This window comes from Aricia agestis, chromosome Z, assembly GCF_905147365.1.
Source record: "Aricia agestis chromosome Z, ilAriAges1.1, whole genome shotgun sequence".
In the NCBI taxonomy this organism is placed as follows: Eukaryota; Metazoa; Arthropoda; class Insecta; order Lepidoptera; family Lycaenidae; genus Aricia; species Aricia agestis.
The window spans coordinates 16,866,788-16,880,479 of record NC_056428.1 but is presented as its reverse complement, the minus strand read 5'-3'; the positions used below and the strand labels follow the sequence as shown (position 1 = coordinate 16,880,479).

Genomic DNA, 13,692 nt, shown 5'->3' with positions numbered 1-13,692 from the left:
ATGAAATAAGGGGGCAAACGAGCAAACGGGTCACCTGATGGAAAGCAAGTTCCGTCGCCCATGGACACTCGCAGCATCAGAAGAGCTGCAGGTGCGTTGCTGGTCTTTTAAGAGGTAATAGGGAAGGGAAGGGGGGAGGGGAGGAAAGGAAATAGGAGAGGGTAGGTAAGAGAAAAGGGTAGGGGATAGGGCCTGGGTAAACTCACTCACTTTTCTGTGAGTCCGCGGTATTTCTCCGGTCGAGCCGGCCCATTCGTGCCGAAGCATAGTTCTCCCACGTCATGCTCCATTTCCATTTACTTCATCAAATCGTATCGGAACGGAATAAGATAGATGTTGGATTTGATTTATCTAAACTATTATTTTCATCGTCGAGTCAAAGATGCAGATATTTCACTTGAAAATAATGCACATAGGATGACAATATGACGTCCTACATTATTGTGGCCTCGTTAGTCTGTCTGCTCCACAAACCTCGGAAACAGCTAAATGTAACTCGTGCTCAATGCTTTATTAGATGACATAACGAAACCGGGAGAAAGGTTTTGTACTCTTTAGTGCAATTTCGTTGTGCGATAAAATGAATGTTGTTTTAAGATTGATGCAAACAAACTAACAAACTTTCTCCCTTTATTACCAGTATATATAGATTACTAGACGACACCAAGACGACACCCGCAACTCCGTTATGCCAAAATTCATTTATCACGTGGGAAGCGTACATTTTTCCGGGATAAAAAGTATCCTTTGTCCTTTCCCGGGACTCAAAGCACAGAATACTAAATAGTTACTACGTAACTCAAAGTACCTCCATACCGGCCGTAAATAGGTAACAGAAAGACAGACATACACACATTCGCATTTATAATACTAGTATGAATTATAATAGAAATAGAAGATTGGTAATATTATGTGGTGTTAGGAACCGAAGGCTATTCAGTGATAAAGAGCTTTCGGTACAGGCCTAAGATTTAAAAACTTCAAGCATTTAGAAACTATAGGATACTTTCTGCTTCAGTTGTAATTTTGAGCTATTTGGGCAAAGCTTTTAAGCCGAAGTTTATTTCAAATATTTACTAGCCATATTTTTATTGCTTTGGAAGAAATAAAATTGGTTTTTATTTATTGCGTTTAAAATTGGATCGGCTACTTATAAAATATGCATGATGTGTGGGGTCGTACAGACGATGATTATGAGGGACAAACATTTTACAATAAATTAAAAAAAAAGTATTAATCTTAAAACTTTTTTTTTTACAAAAGACGTATGAAGCGCGATCATGCAAACGATGTGAAGCATAAGTAATGTGGGACATATTGTATTATATTTATAATTTGAAACTTTTATTACACTACTACGTGAGCAGCAAAAACAGGGAAAGATTCAGAACACGAGTTTTCCCTGTGTTTCACAAGCTAAATATTATGTTCCTAGAAGGCTTTGCCGTTCAGTCCCTCGAGGCTTAGCTTAGAACATACCGTACAAGGTTTATGTTCTTGGTGAATGACCAAGAACATAAACTTAGTATGTTCTTGGTGAAAGCATATTATGTTCAGAATAAGTATATTCAGAAATCGCTTACGATAACTGGACTCTAGGTTGTTGTCGAAGGCGGAGGGTGGAGTGGAATATTTTTTGCTCCTACCTGAAACAAAATTACAGGAATTAGAATAATATATATTAGCAAAATGCAATAGACAGTTTATCTTTGTATGCATAATGGTCTTAAATATAATATATTTGTTAACCTCCAAAGCATATTAGCGCAAGAAATAGACCATAGGGCACAAATTGTTGTTTAAATAAAACTTTAACGTTAAGTAAGTAAAACGCAACGTCACGAAAATAAGCTTTTTCCCATACACTACTAGTAAAAATGTAGATGTTTTCCCTTACACTACTAGCAAAATGTAGATGTTTTCCCTTACACTACTAGCAAAATGTAGATGTTTTCTCTTACGCTACTAGTAACAATGCAGATGTTTTCCCTTAAACTACTAGTAAAAATGTGACTACAGACCCCAAAGTACTTATTTGACTCTACCACGAGTTGCATATTGCAACAATATATAAATGTAAAAACTTGTTAGGAAAATAAACATTTTTCCGTTCTACATAACATGACGAAAATTGAAGGTTGACTAATTGCACACCATAAAACACACCCATAAGTATGCCAAGCATTTGAAGAGCCCCAGAAACCATAGCGTTATATAAGAGATTACGTCATAAAAAGAGTAATTACAGAAGTTTGTCAACAATTGCATACAAAATTAAGAAAGTCCCTGCAAAAACTCAAAGGAAAACACCAGACGGATTGTTTGTGAGGCTAGGGTTGCTGCTTCGAGGATTTTTGAGTAAAAACTTTTTTGGAGGCGTTGTAATTTTCTTTTAGAATGAGTATGAAAATATTATGTTCTGCCTGATCATAAATTCGTAAGACGGAAGAGTAGGCCGACTGCGCATTTAATGTAGTAGGCGCCTGATAATGTGTAAATAAGCGTATTTTGGAATAGATCGAAATGAAAAAGCCTAAAATCCATCATCCACAGTAGCGAAACAGAACTTACAAAGCTTATTATTTGAAAGCGAAACAATATTAGAGTCTTCTGAAGACTTCCCTAGACTAGCTAGCCGATTCATACCTAAGTAGATCCTTTAGCTATTGTATAAAAAACTAATCTCACTCGAGGGCTAAGGGTGTATTGCCCAGCGGCGGGGGAATTACCGGCGAAGGGCCATTGTAAGGATTGAGGTTTCTGCATCAACTTTACAGTACCTTTGTTTAAAACTCCGTAATTGTTCGTGTTTTTACTGTCATAGCACTACTCATTAGGATTTCGTTTTTTAAATTTTAAAACAGATAACGGCCACACCTCCGTTAGCAAAAAATTGTTAAAACTAATCTTATGTCCTTTCCCTCTCTCAAAGAATTTCAACACCAAAATTTATTATAATCGGATTATCCGTTTAAGCGTAAAGAAGTAAGAAACAGGCAGACACACTTCCGCATAATATGAGTAAGAATTCTACAAAACCTTTTAACAATAACTAAGATAAAAAAAAAACTTTTCTTCGTCGCTAACCCTAGGTGTAATACGGCAAAATGACGGGTGCGGTAGCTCTACTTCTGAAATGGGTCAGAACTGAGCTCTAACGATGCTCCTTTTACACTTTTTCGCATCCGTGCCGCATTCGAGGCGAAACTGTTTGTAGTTCCGTAACCGAAACTATCGAAATAATATGAAACCGCAACCGAATAATTCTAGAAAGTTTTAAAAAATGCGGAGGATATAATGTAGAGTAGGTAGAGTACAGTAATAAAAATATAATAATAATAAAAAAATGCTTATTACAAAGTTAAAGTTTATGTAAGCATTATAGTTAAAGTAGTAAATCTGCCATAGTATGATCCTGGCAGATGTTTTATTATACATGATATATCTAATAAATACAAATAGTACTATAAATAGTAAAAATCATATTATCTAATGATTATGATCTGACCAGAAAAAAATATGCTGATGAAAATACTACAGTTTGTGCGTTTTATGATGATGTGGGTGACATTTATCATATTCCTTGCTACGATTTTTTTTAGAAGAAAACAAAATAAATCAAAATGTAATAAATTATATTCCGTCTACAAAAACAAATGTTTCCTATAATTGTAAATGAATAAAAATGAAAAGTTGCTAAATGCTTACTTATTTATATAAAATTATATTATTAACTCTGAATTAGGAGTATAAAATTATTGTTTCGAAAACATTTGAAAAATGTCAGATGAATGAAACGGAACTTATATCATTAGAGATTGACTCTGTTGAATCAAAATCAAATCGATAAAAGGGCGGTCATCTTAAATCGCCGGCACCACTGAAATGTCAGTACGAATCGATAATTTCGATTGCAATTCCTTTACGAAGTGATTCGATATTTTTAAATTATTACGATTAATTTTTGTTAGGTAACTTCTCTACTATTGTCAATTAAAATAAATCTTGCCACAAACTATAGTTAGGATAACAGCATTTACCGTATTTATGTTATGTTCATATCCGTATCCGAAATCGTGTCTAGTTGAAAGCATTACGGAATTAAACTATATAAATGTTTCATACTTAAGTCGTCAAGTGCAGTTTGAACTTTGAACTCTAACTTACTCAACGGTATTTTAATAACTTTGTGATTCTTTATTACTCCATTCTATGTATTTCTTTAAAATTCATTCTTTCTAACTCTTTTCTTTGTAATATTTTAATTCTTTAGAATTTTAACGTAAAGTTGACTGTGAATTTTTAGTTCTTTGACATTCGTTACGAATTCTCCGCTTCATAATAATTTATGCTGTTTCATGGTTTTTAAATTGTGAATTTTCAACTTTTTACATAAATAATATAAAAAGTACTATTCATAAGTGCATTGTACAACTTAATGGAAGTTACATATATTAATTATTTACTTATTTGCATTATAAAATCTACTTTTATTGATATTATTTTGTCGATTAAGTTTTTATCTTCTGCACCGGATATTTTGTCATAAAAATACATTGTCTTAAGCTTGTAGCCCTGCAAGGTTCGACGTGTGAAGAATTTGAAAGTGGAACCAACCTCGGCCATATTTCATTTATTCGTATTAACCTTACTCACATATTATTTACTTAAAATCAAAGATATTTAAAAAAAAAATATGCTGATTTGTTTCTTGTGATTGTAACTTAAGAGTCAGATGCAACATATAAGACTATGCGATGCATTTTTAACCCCGGACAAAAAGGAGGGGTTATACTTTATAGGGTCGACATGTCGGTCGGTCTGTCTGTCTGCGTGTGTGAGTGTACGTCCGTGGCATGGTGGCATCCAAACGGGTGGTTAGATTTTGCTCTAGTTTATTTTCTTTGTCTGACATCATCGAGTGTGTTCTTAACTATAGTTTATCATCATCAGCACGCGCAATGCTCAAAAAGTTCGGTTTTGTCTACTTAAAATTGTTGAAATTCTACTTTCCCTAGAATTTGAAGCTGCAGGAAAACTCATGTTCTATAGAAAAGTTGACTTATTTTACTTATACCAGAGTCACAGGTAAAAACGACGAAATATACATAATATTTTCTACCATGTAGTCTTAAAGTTACTTATGCAAATTACCATACATAATCTATATATTAATACGTGAGCCAAAAACTTTGTATCCCTTTTGACGAAAAATGGGGAAACGTAGGTGAATGAAATTTTGCACAGTTATAGATTATATGGTGAAGGAGTGCATCGAGCTAATATTATTTTGAAATAATGCTTTTATCATACATTTTTTTAACAAATAAAACATTACACACACTACAACACACACACAAGGAAAATGACAGATTTTTGAGTGACAAGCCTATACATACGAATTAAACTCTTTTATTTATGGTTGAAGTCTGTTGACAACATTGACAACAAGGTGACAAATTGAAAATGGATTATAGTTTTTTTTTTATTGAATCTATAAGACTATAAGACAATGCTTACACGGTCAGTCTGAGATCAGCTGAGTCCCAGAGACGAGAGTTGAAAAAAATATGATAAAGTCAAATGTTTTTTTACAAAATATAGGTAGTAGTCCTAATGTCGTTGAAATTAAGGTCGAATTTCGACCATTGGGCGATCTCTAGTAATCATAACTGCTATAATATTACATTAGCATATTATTTAAATAAGACAAAACATAATTAACAGGTAGTTTTAACATAATTTTTATATTAAAGTTAATGATTTATATTATATTAATGTCACTGAACATAATCCATATCTACTAATCTTATATATAATAAAATTAAATAAAGAATTTAAAAAAAATACCCGCCAAACAACTTTAAAAAGAAGTGAAATAATATTTACTGCCTTTAAGTTCAAATAATTCCTAACTTGTGTAAAGTAATATTTTAGTCCATAATTGTTGTCATGGTGTGTCGGAGGACCGCCAAGTAAACTACAACCTACAACCGCCAAGTCGCTGATTATCTCGATTCGGTTCGCTGTGAACTGATCCTTAAACTATAATGTTATGTGAAATCAAACATCTACATTAGCGGTCCCCCGACACACCTTAACAACAATTATGGACTAAAATATTACTTTTAGACAAGTTAGAAATATTTCATTTCTTTTTAAAGTTGTTTGGTGGGGGTTTTTTAAATTTCTTAATTTAATTTTATTTCATACTTTTTAAACTTGTGTTGGTTATAGTGCAGAATAATCATATTCTCATGATTACCATCTATCAATGTTCTTTTCAATGAGGCCGATAATATTAGCCCAAACATGAAACCTCCACTTTAGGTTCATACGAAGCTCGGTTCCTAGGTATAGAATCCAGGTGATGCTGCAGCAGCAGCATGTAAATCACACTTCAAGATGATTTCTTTAAAAGAAAGACGAAATAACTCTGATTTACTCATGTTACATAAAATTATAAATGGCAACATTGATGCGGAACTGATTAACCACTTTAATTTTAGAGTAAGTAGTCATATTAGGCGTAAACAACGATTATTTGAAATTCCAACCTCAACTTTGAATACCACGTACAACAGTCCACTAACACGCATGGCACGACTTTATAATGAAAAACTGTAAAAGATAATAATTTTGATATATTTAATATGAAACTTTCGCCATACAGACACTACCTTTTAAATATTAAATAAGTTAAGTATTAGTTAAAATATTTTGTTGTCTCGAATGCTTAATGAATCTTAATTTGATAAATGTCATGCATACCTATAATTTATGCATATACTGCTTAAAATATTATTTAATATGATATGTTTTGCAAATGTGTTATTGTATATGTACTGTTGGTGTGCTAAATAAATAAATAAATATTTACTGTCTATCTACATCTTACTGGTTGTCGCAATTAAAATAAGCCCAAACACGGAACCTCTGCTCTAAGTTGGCGAGGAGTTGGATATCCTATTGATTATCAGGTGATGCTGCAGCACCAGGTCAACTTTCCAGTAATATGTGTATATGTATATTGTATACTCACAAATGTCACGAACTAGAATGAAATATAAGACCTATCAAACGACAACAAGTTGCTAACGGCCTTTCATGAACCAGATAAACCCTGATTGTCCAGCACTGAGCAGGCTGATGATGATGAATTATAGCTAAGAACACTCTCGATCATGTCAGCTTTTAAACAAAAAAACTAGATCAAAATCGGTCCACCCGTTTGGATGCTACGATGCCACGGACACAGACAAACAGACAGACAGACACGTCAAACTTATAACACCCCTCTTTTTTGTCGGGGGTTAAAAATGGATTTTCAAATGTGTTAGTCGCGCTAAAACTCGAATACTGCTGAACCGATTGGGCTGATTTTAGTCTTAAAATATTCGTAAAAGTCCAGGGAAGGTTTTAAAGTGACACGAAGTTCACCGGGACAGCTAGTATTATTATAAATGCGAACGTCAATTATCTCTTCACGCCCAAACCGCTGAACCGATTTTGCTGAAATTTGGCATGGAGATACTTTGAGTCCCGGGAAAGAAAGGATAGTTTTCATCCCGGAAAATGTACCTGCGCGATTAACGAATTTTGGCGCAACGCGACGGAGTTAATATACGAAAAATTAAAGTAGAAAACTGATTTTTTATTGTGAAAATACGCAATACTTTCAGCTTTCTAATTAATGTGGAAAATATATTTTCTTTAACGTGATACTAGAAGTCGAAAACAACAGGTTTTTTCATAAAAAAAACATAAAATCCTTCTTTTATAATTTTAGGTAGGACTTTACACTTTTTACGATTTTTGATTTTTTAAAACAGATTTGTGTTCCACACTATAAAAAAACAGAAAAATGAGCCAGAATTTTTTTTTGTAAATTATAGACTTTATCAATATTTAATTTAACATGTAAGGCGAGAAGTCGTGAATTTATAACATTTTTTATTACCCCGGTAACCTTGCATCTTCAGACGTCTTTATCTAGTCTACAAAATTTACGACTACAGTCGTTCTAATTTTTTAAATCTGATATTTGTAAAAGGTTAACAAATTATTTTATAGGTTAAACTATACATATGTGAATATGATATGTATTGCTTAACAACAATTTGATTTTGTACAAACGATTATTATAATAAATATCTGAAGATAAAATTGAAAATCATTTTCATTACGGTAGGTAGATTATTTGATTTAGTCGCCCTCTTAATGTAATGTTCTGTTTTAAACAAACAGAAAATTGAAAAGTGAAAAAGGAAGACGCGGATTCATCGCCAAATTAATTTTTTATCAATAACTCGATAAATATACAACATTTAAAAAATCCGCTAGGTCGGTTTCTCAAAGATAGAATTTTATACAATGTGTTAAAATATATTAAGGCGCCAACCCACCGCGGCGCACGCTGTACACGGCCACGCGCACGCGTGGACGTGCACGGATTTATTTCTTTGACTACGTGGGTCAACGTTTCCACTGCCTATGTACACGCTTCCGTGAGTAACGCCACCCGGAACCTCACAGTTAGTTTTAAAAAGGAAATTAACACAAACATTAATCCAAATACTAAAGTATATGAAGACCATCCGGAAACGTCGATGATGACACCTTGGACGGTAAACCGAGCGCTGCTGATAAACAATAAGCCAGAGTAAACATTATTGTTGGAAGCAAGAACAAAGGACCATTGAAATGCTACTTCATGGAAACCACCACTACCGCGCCACCTGCTATATAAAGGCCAACAAGCGGCAGAACGGGGATTCATACTGTAGCTTCACCTTAGTTAAGACTTTAGTTTTATATATAACCTTGTAGTTACTGTAATCCTTTGTATTTGTTTTAATAAAGTTTTTTTTAAGAAACTATAAGTTTCAAGTATTTTGACTGGCGCCCAACGTGGGGCCCAGCGACGTAAAGTATACGGAGTCTTTTAAGACCTTGTGCTGAGGTACCACAAACAAACAAATTTGTCAAATACGAAGAACATGCAAACTGCGAGGGTGCTGTGCTTGCTGCCAATGTGAGTAAAAGTATTATCCTTGCTACTAATTCCAAATTTGTACTAACATCCTTTAACTGTGTAAACTAGGTTAGGAGATAGTGTGAATCCACTCTCCTTCTATAAGCGTAGAGTATTTCAAGTTCGACAAATAGATTTTGTCCAACTATTTTTATAGATCCCATTTAGTTATCTAAAAATGGATCCAAAAACTTTGTTAAACTTCGTCCCCGCCTACGACGGCGACGCATCCACTTTGTATATATTTTTGAACACGGCCAAGAAATGGATTGACCATGTTGGCGATAAACCGGAGAACGTGATGTTGCTCCTAGGTAAAATAGAGGGTAGAGCATCCCTAATATTATCTATGGTTAATCACTCCTTTAGTTGGAGTAATATTGAAAAAACTTTGAAGAATGAATGTGGTGACAATAGAGAATTTAATACGTTATTAATAGAGTTAACAAATTTAAAAAGAAAAGGTAATTTTAAGGACTTTATTTTCGAAATCAAGCAGAAATTATTTTTCATAAAAAGTAAATTAGGAGACCATTATGATAATGAGGTAGTTATAGAAGCGATAATGCAACCATACATTAATGTTGCTCAAAATGTTTTAAGAAATAGTTTACCATATCATGATCAAATTTATGTGTCAAACTGTGGTTTTAATGAAACGATATCAAAGATTTTGCAATTAGAAGCCGAAGGTAGATTTGATAATATCAAACAGAAGTTTTCGAATATTTTACCAACCCCAAAGATTATTAACCCAATTAAACATACTTACACACCTAATTACCCACAACACTCGAAACATACCTACCCGCCGACGCCTAGATCGTTAAATCAGCATTTACCAAGACAATCGAATCAATTTAATAATCAACGCCCGTGGCAGGCTAACCCAAATAATGTGTTTTCCAAACCTCAACACGAATATTTTAGGAACAATAACCAGGCTAGAAATGTACAGAGACGTAACATGAATACAACAGAGGACGTGTCAATGCGTACCGCGAATATTCGACCCGGACAAATTCCCCTAGGTAGAAACATGGTAGCGGAGGAAGTATTCCACCATCCAGAGGATACTGAATCGAATCAGGATCCATATTTTGAATACCCCCATGAATATGACGAATACTGTCATGATCAATTTTTAGAATCAGAGGAAAACATGCAAAATTTTCAAAATCCTCAAGACCCAGAAAAAGAATCATAGAATTTAACTTTGTAAAATCGTATTTACCATATTTCGAGATAGATTGTCCCAAATTAAAAATTTTAATCGACACCGGTAGCCAGAGATCGTTTATAACGCAAAAAGCATCTCAATACTTTCCAGCGTACTTTAGGCCCGAGAAGTTCTCAGTACGAACGTCACACGGCATAACACACCACAATGGATTAATAGAAACACCATATTGGAATAAATATTTTGGACAGGGTTCAGATCCAATGAAATTTTATATATTTAACTTCAGTAAAAAATATGATATATTAATGGGAACGGACATGATAGAACAAATTAGTGCGAAAATAGATTTAAAAGAAAGAAAATTAATTTTGCCCGACCAAGAAATATTAATTTATCACATGACTAACGAAGACGAAGCTTTATTAAATGTAAAAGACCTTTGCGAAACATATCAGGACCTTTTTACAGAAGACGTGACAAATAGCGCGACTACCACTATTAAACATAAAATAAATTTAATTAATGATGAGCCCATTTATCAGAGACCCTTCAGGTTACCCCAAATACAACAAGAGGAGGTAAATAAACAAATAGATAAATTATTAAAAGAAAAAATAATTAGACCCTCGGAGTCCCCGTGGTCTTCTCCAGTTCATATAGTACCGAAAAAGATGGATCAGTCAGGAATTAAAAAATATAGAATGGTTATAGACTATAGACGGTTAAATGAAATTACAAAATCAGATAAATTCCCACTGCCAAATATTGAAGAGTTATTTTCAAAATTACAAGGTAATGAATATTTTAGTACGTTAGATTTAACATCTGGATACCACCAAATTCTTATGGGTGATGACTGTATAGAAAAAACTGCATTTAGTACCCCTAATGGTCATTATGAATTTCTTAGAATGCCATTTGGTTTAAAGAACGCTCCCGCGACATTTCAACGTATGATGAATAACATACTAAAAACCGAGATAGCGCGTGGTATATGTTTAGTTTATTTAGATGACATAATTATATATGCAAAAACAAAACAAGAACATATTAATCGTCTACAGCAAGTTTTCGAAGCCTTGCGTAGAGCCAATTTAAAATTAAATAAAAATAAATGTGTATTTATGGCAGAAGAAATTGAATTTTTAGGACATATATTAAATAAAGATGGGTTAAAACCAAACCAAACTAAATTAGAGGCCATAAAGAAATTTCCCATTCCAAAAACGTTAAAAGAAGTAAGAGGATTTTTAGGATTAATTGGTTATTATAGAAAATTCGTCCCCAACCTTAGTAAAATTGTGAAACCATTTACAGAAGCTACAAAGAAAAACGCGACGATAGATATAAAGAATAAAAAATATATTGAATCATTCGAAGCATGTAAACATTTATTAATGAATGCCCCAATATTAGCTTTTCCAGATTTTAATAAAACATTTGTAATTACCACCGACGCTTCTGATATTGCGTTAGGTGCTGTTTTAAGTCAGGATAGTCATCCGATATCTTATGCCTCTAGAACTTTAAGTAATACAGAGCAAAAACATAATACAACGGAAAAAGAATTATTAGGAATTTTATACGCAGTAACACAATTTCGACCTTATATTTACGGAAGAAAGTTCATTTTAAGAACAGATCACAAAGCATTAATTTGGTTGTCTAAATTAAAAGAGCCGAATCAACGTCTTACAAGATGGAAACTAAAACTTCAAGATTATGACTATAGTATAGAGCACGTGAAAGGTAAGGAAAATCATGTAGCCGATGCACTTAGTAGAATCAAACTATTCCACACATCAGACAATGAGTCTATTAAAGCCCAATGTAGTACACATCCTTCTTTAAACAATACCCCTTTAAACTCAAACATAAATTCTTGGATGTCCGATAGCGAGTTAGCGAACAAAGACAATGCGTCATTAGTAAACCAAAGCAATGAGTCTTTAATAAACACAGTGCATTCATGTCAGGACGGAAACGATTCCGGCATACCTTCTATTCATAGTTATCCATCCAAACGGTTAAGACGTGTAGTGTTTGAATTAGCCCCGTATAGTGAAGCAAAAAGGGAAAATGGTATGTTATATTTTTATATATCACCAGATAGTAATATGTACGATAAAATAAAAGAATATATGTTAGAATATTTATCCACCGGTAATTATGCATTTATCATCCCTAACGATGAATTATATTATAAAGTTTCCGAAGTTTATAGGAAAGAGTTTGATCATTCGAAGTTTAAGCCAGTTAGGTATACGAAAACATTAATAGAAGTAGATAGTAGGGAGGAACAGTTAAAATTAATTAAGGAACATCATTTACTAGATAATAGACACACAGGTATAGAAAGTATGTATAAACAAATGAGAGAAAAGTATTATTTTGAAAAAATGAGGAAGTTAATTAAGAAATATGTAAATAATTGTGAACTTTGTAAAACAGAAAAATATAATAGACATCCTAATGTAACTTTATCCTTAGAAACAGAAACTCCTAATGAGCCTATGGAAATTTGGCACACCGATTTTATGTCATTAGAAAGAAATTGGTATCTAACCGTAACAGATAAGTTTTCGAAATTTGCTATTATTAAACCTGTAGAGAAAAGTAGAGTTTACGATACTTTAGCGGAAATTTTTGCGATGATAGGAGCACCGAAGAAAATTGTTCACGATGGAGAGCAGTCCTTTTGTAGTGAGATAATTAAAGAATTATTTTTAACTTATAGCATACAAGATCATACTACATCACCACAACACCATAAATCAAATTCGGATGTAGAGCGACTTCATAATACTATTCAGGAATTATTTAGATTACAAAAAGATTCTGATTTAGATAATACTCAAAAAATTAATTATATTACACACGCCTATAATAATACTACACATAGTGCAATTAATATGTCCCCATTTGAAGTGCATTTTGGTAGAAAGCCTAGATTGCGAAGTTTTGAAAACATGAAAGTAGTTATACAAAGGTACACTGCCCAGCAGAAAGAATTTTGTAAGAATTTAAATAAAAATGTAAAGGAATTGTTAACTAAGCAAAAAGAAAGTAGAAACAATAGAATAAATAAAGGTATTAAAAGCGTTAAGACTTACAAAGTAGGTGACGTTGCATATTTAAAGAATAGTATGGCGGACCGACATAAGACGAAGTCGAGATTTTTGGGTCCATACACAATTGTAAGCGTAGAACCTAATAATAAATACACGTTAAATAATGGTAGGACATATCATTTGGAAGAACTTGAAATTGTTTCAGAATCGTCGTCATCACTGGTTACAAGTTCAGGAAATTAACGCCAGACGAAAATGTAATTTTAGTAGACTCAAAACCATCCCGTATAATAGAAGGACAGTGGACAATTATCCATAAGTTAGAAATAAAGCCTATAAAAGATAGTTTAGAGAGCATTCGTAGTTCTGTAACGTACGCAGTAACGAGATCTAAGATTGAAGAT

The 13,692-nt window shown here is 33.2% G+C and overlaps 1 protein-coding gene across 1 annotated transcript in view; it reads right to left on the bottom strand.

Annotated features, from left to right (window-relative positions):
* The window catches only part of LOC121739101, a 97,998-nt gene that overhangs the window by 29,369 nt on the left and 54,937 nt on the right, over positions 1 to 13,692 (bottom strand). Inside the window, exon 3 of the mRNA XM_042131426.1 lies at positions 1,584 to 1,646. Within this exon, the coding sequence (XP_041987360.1) occupies positions 1,584 to 1,646 (63 nt within the window). The remainder of the gene's footprint in view (positions 1 to 1,583; positions 1,647 to 13,692) is intronic.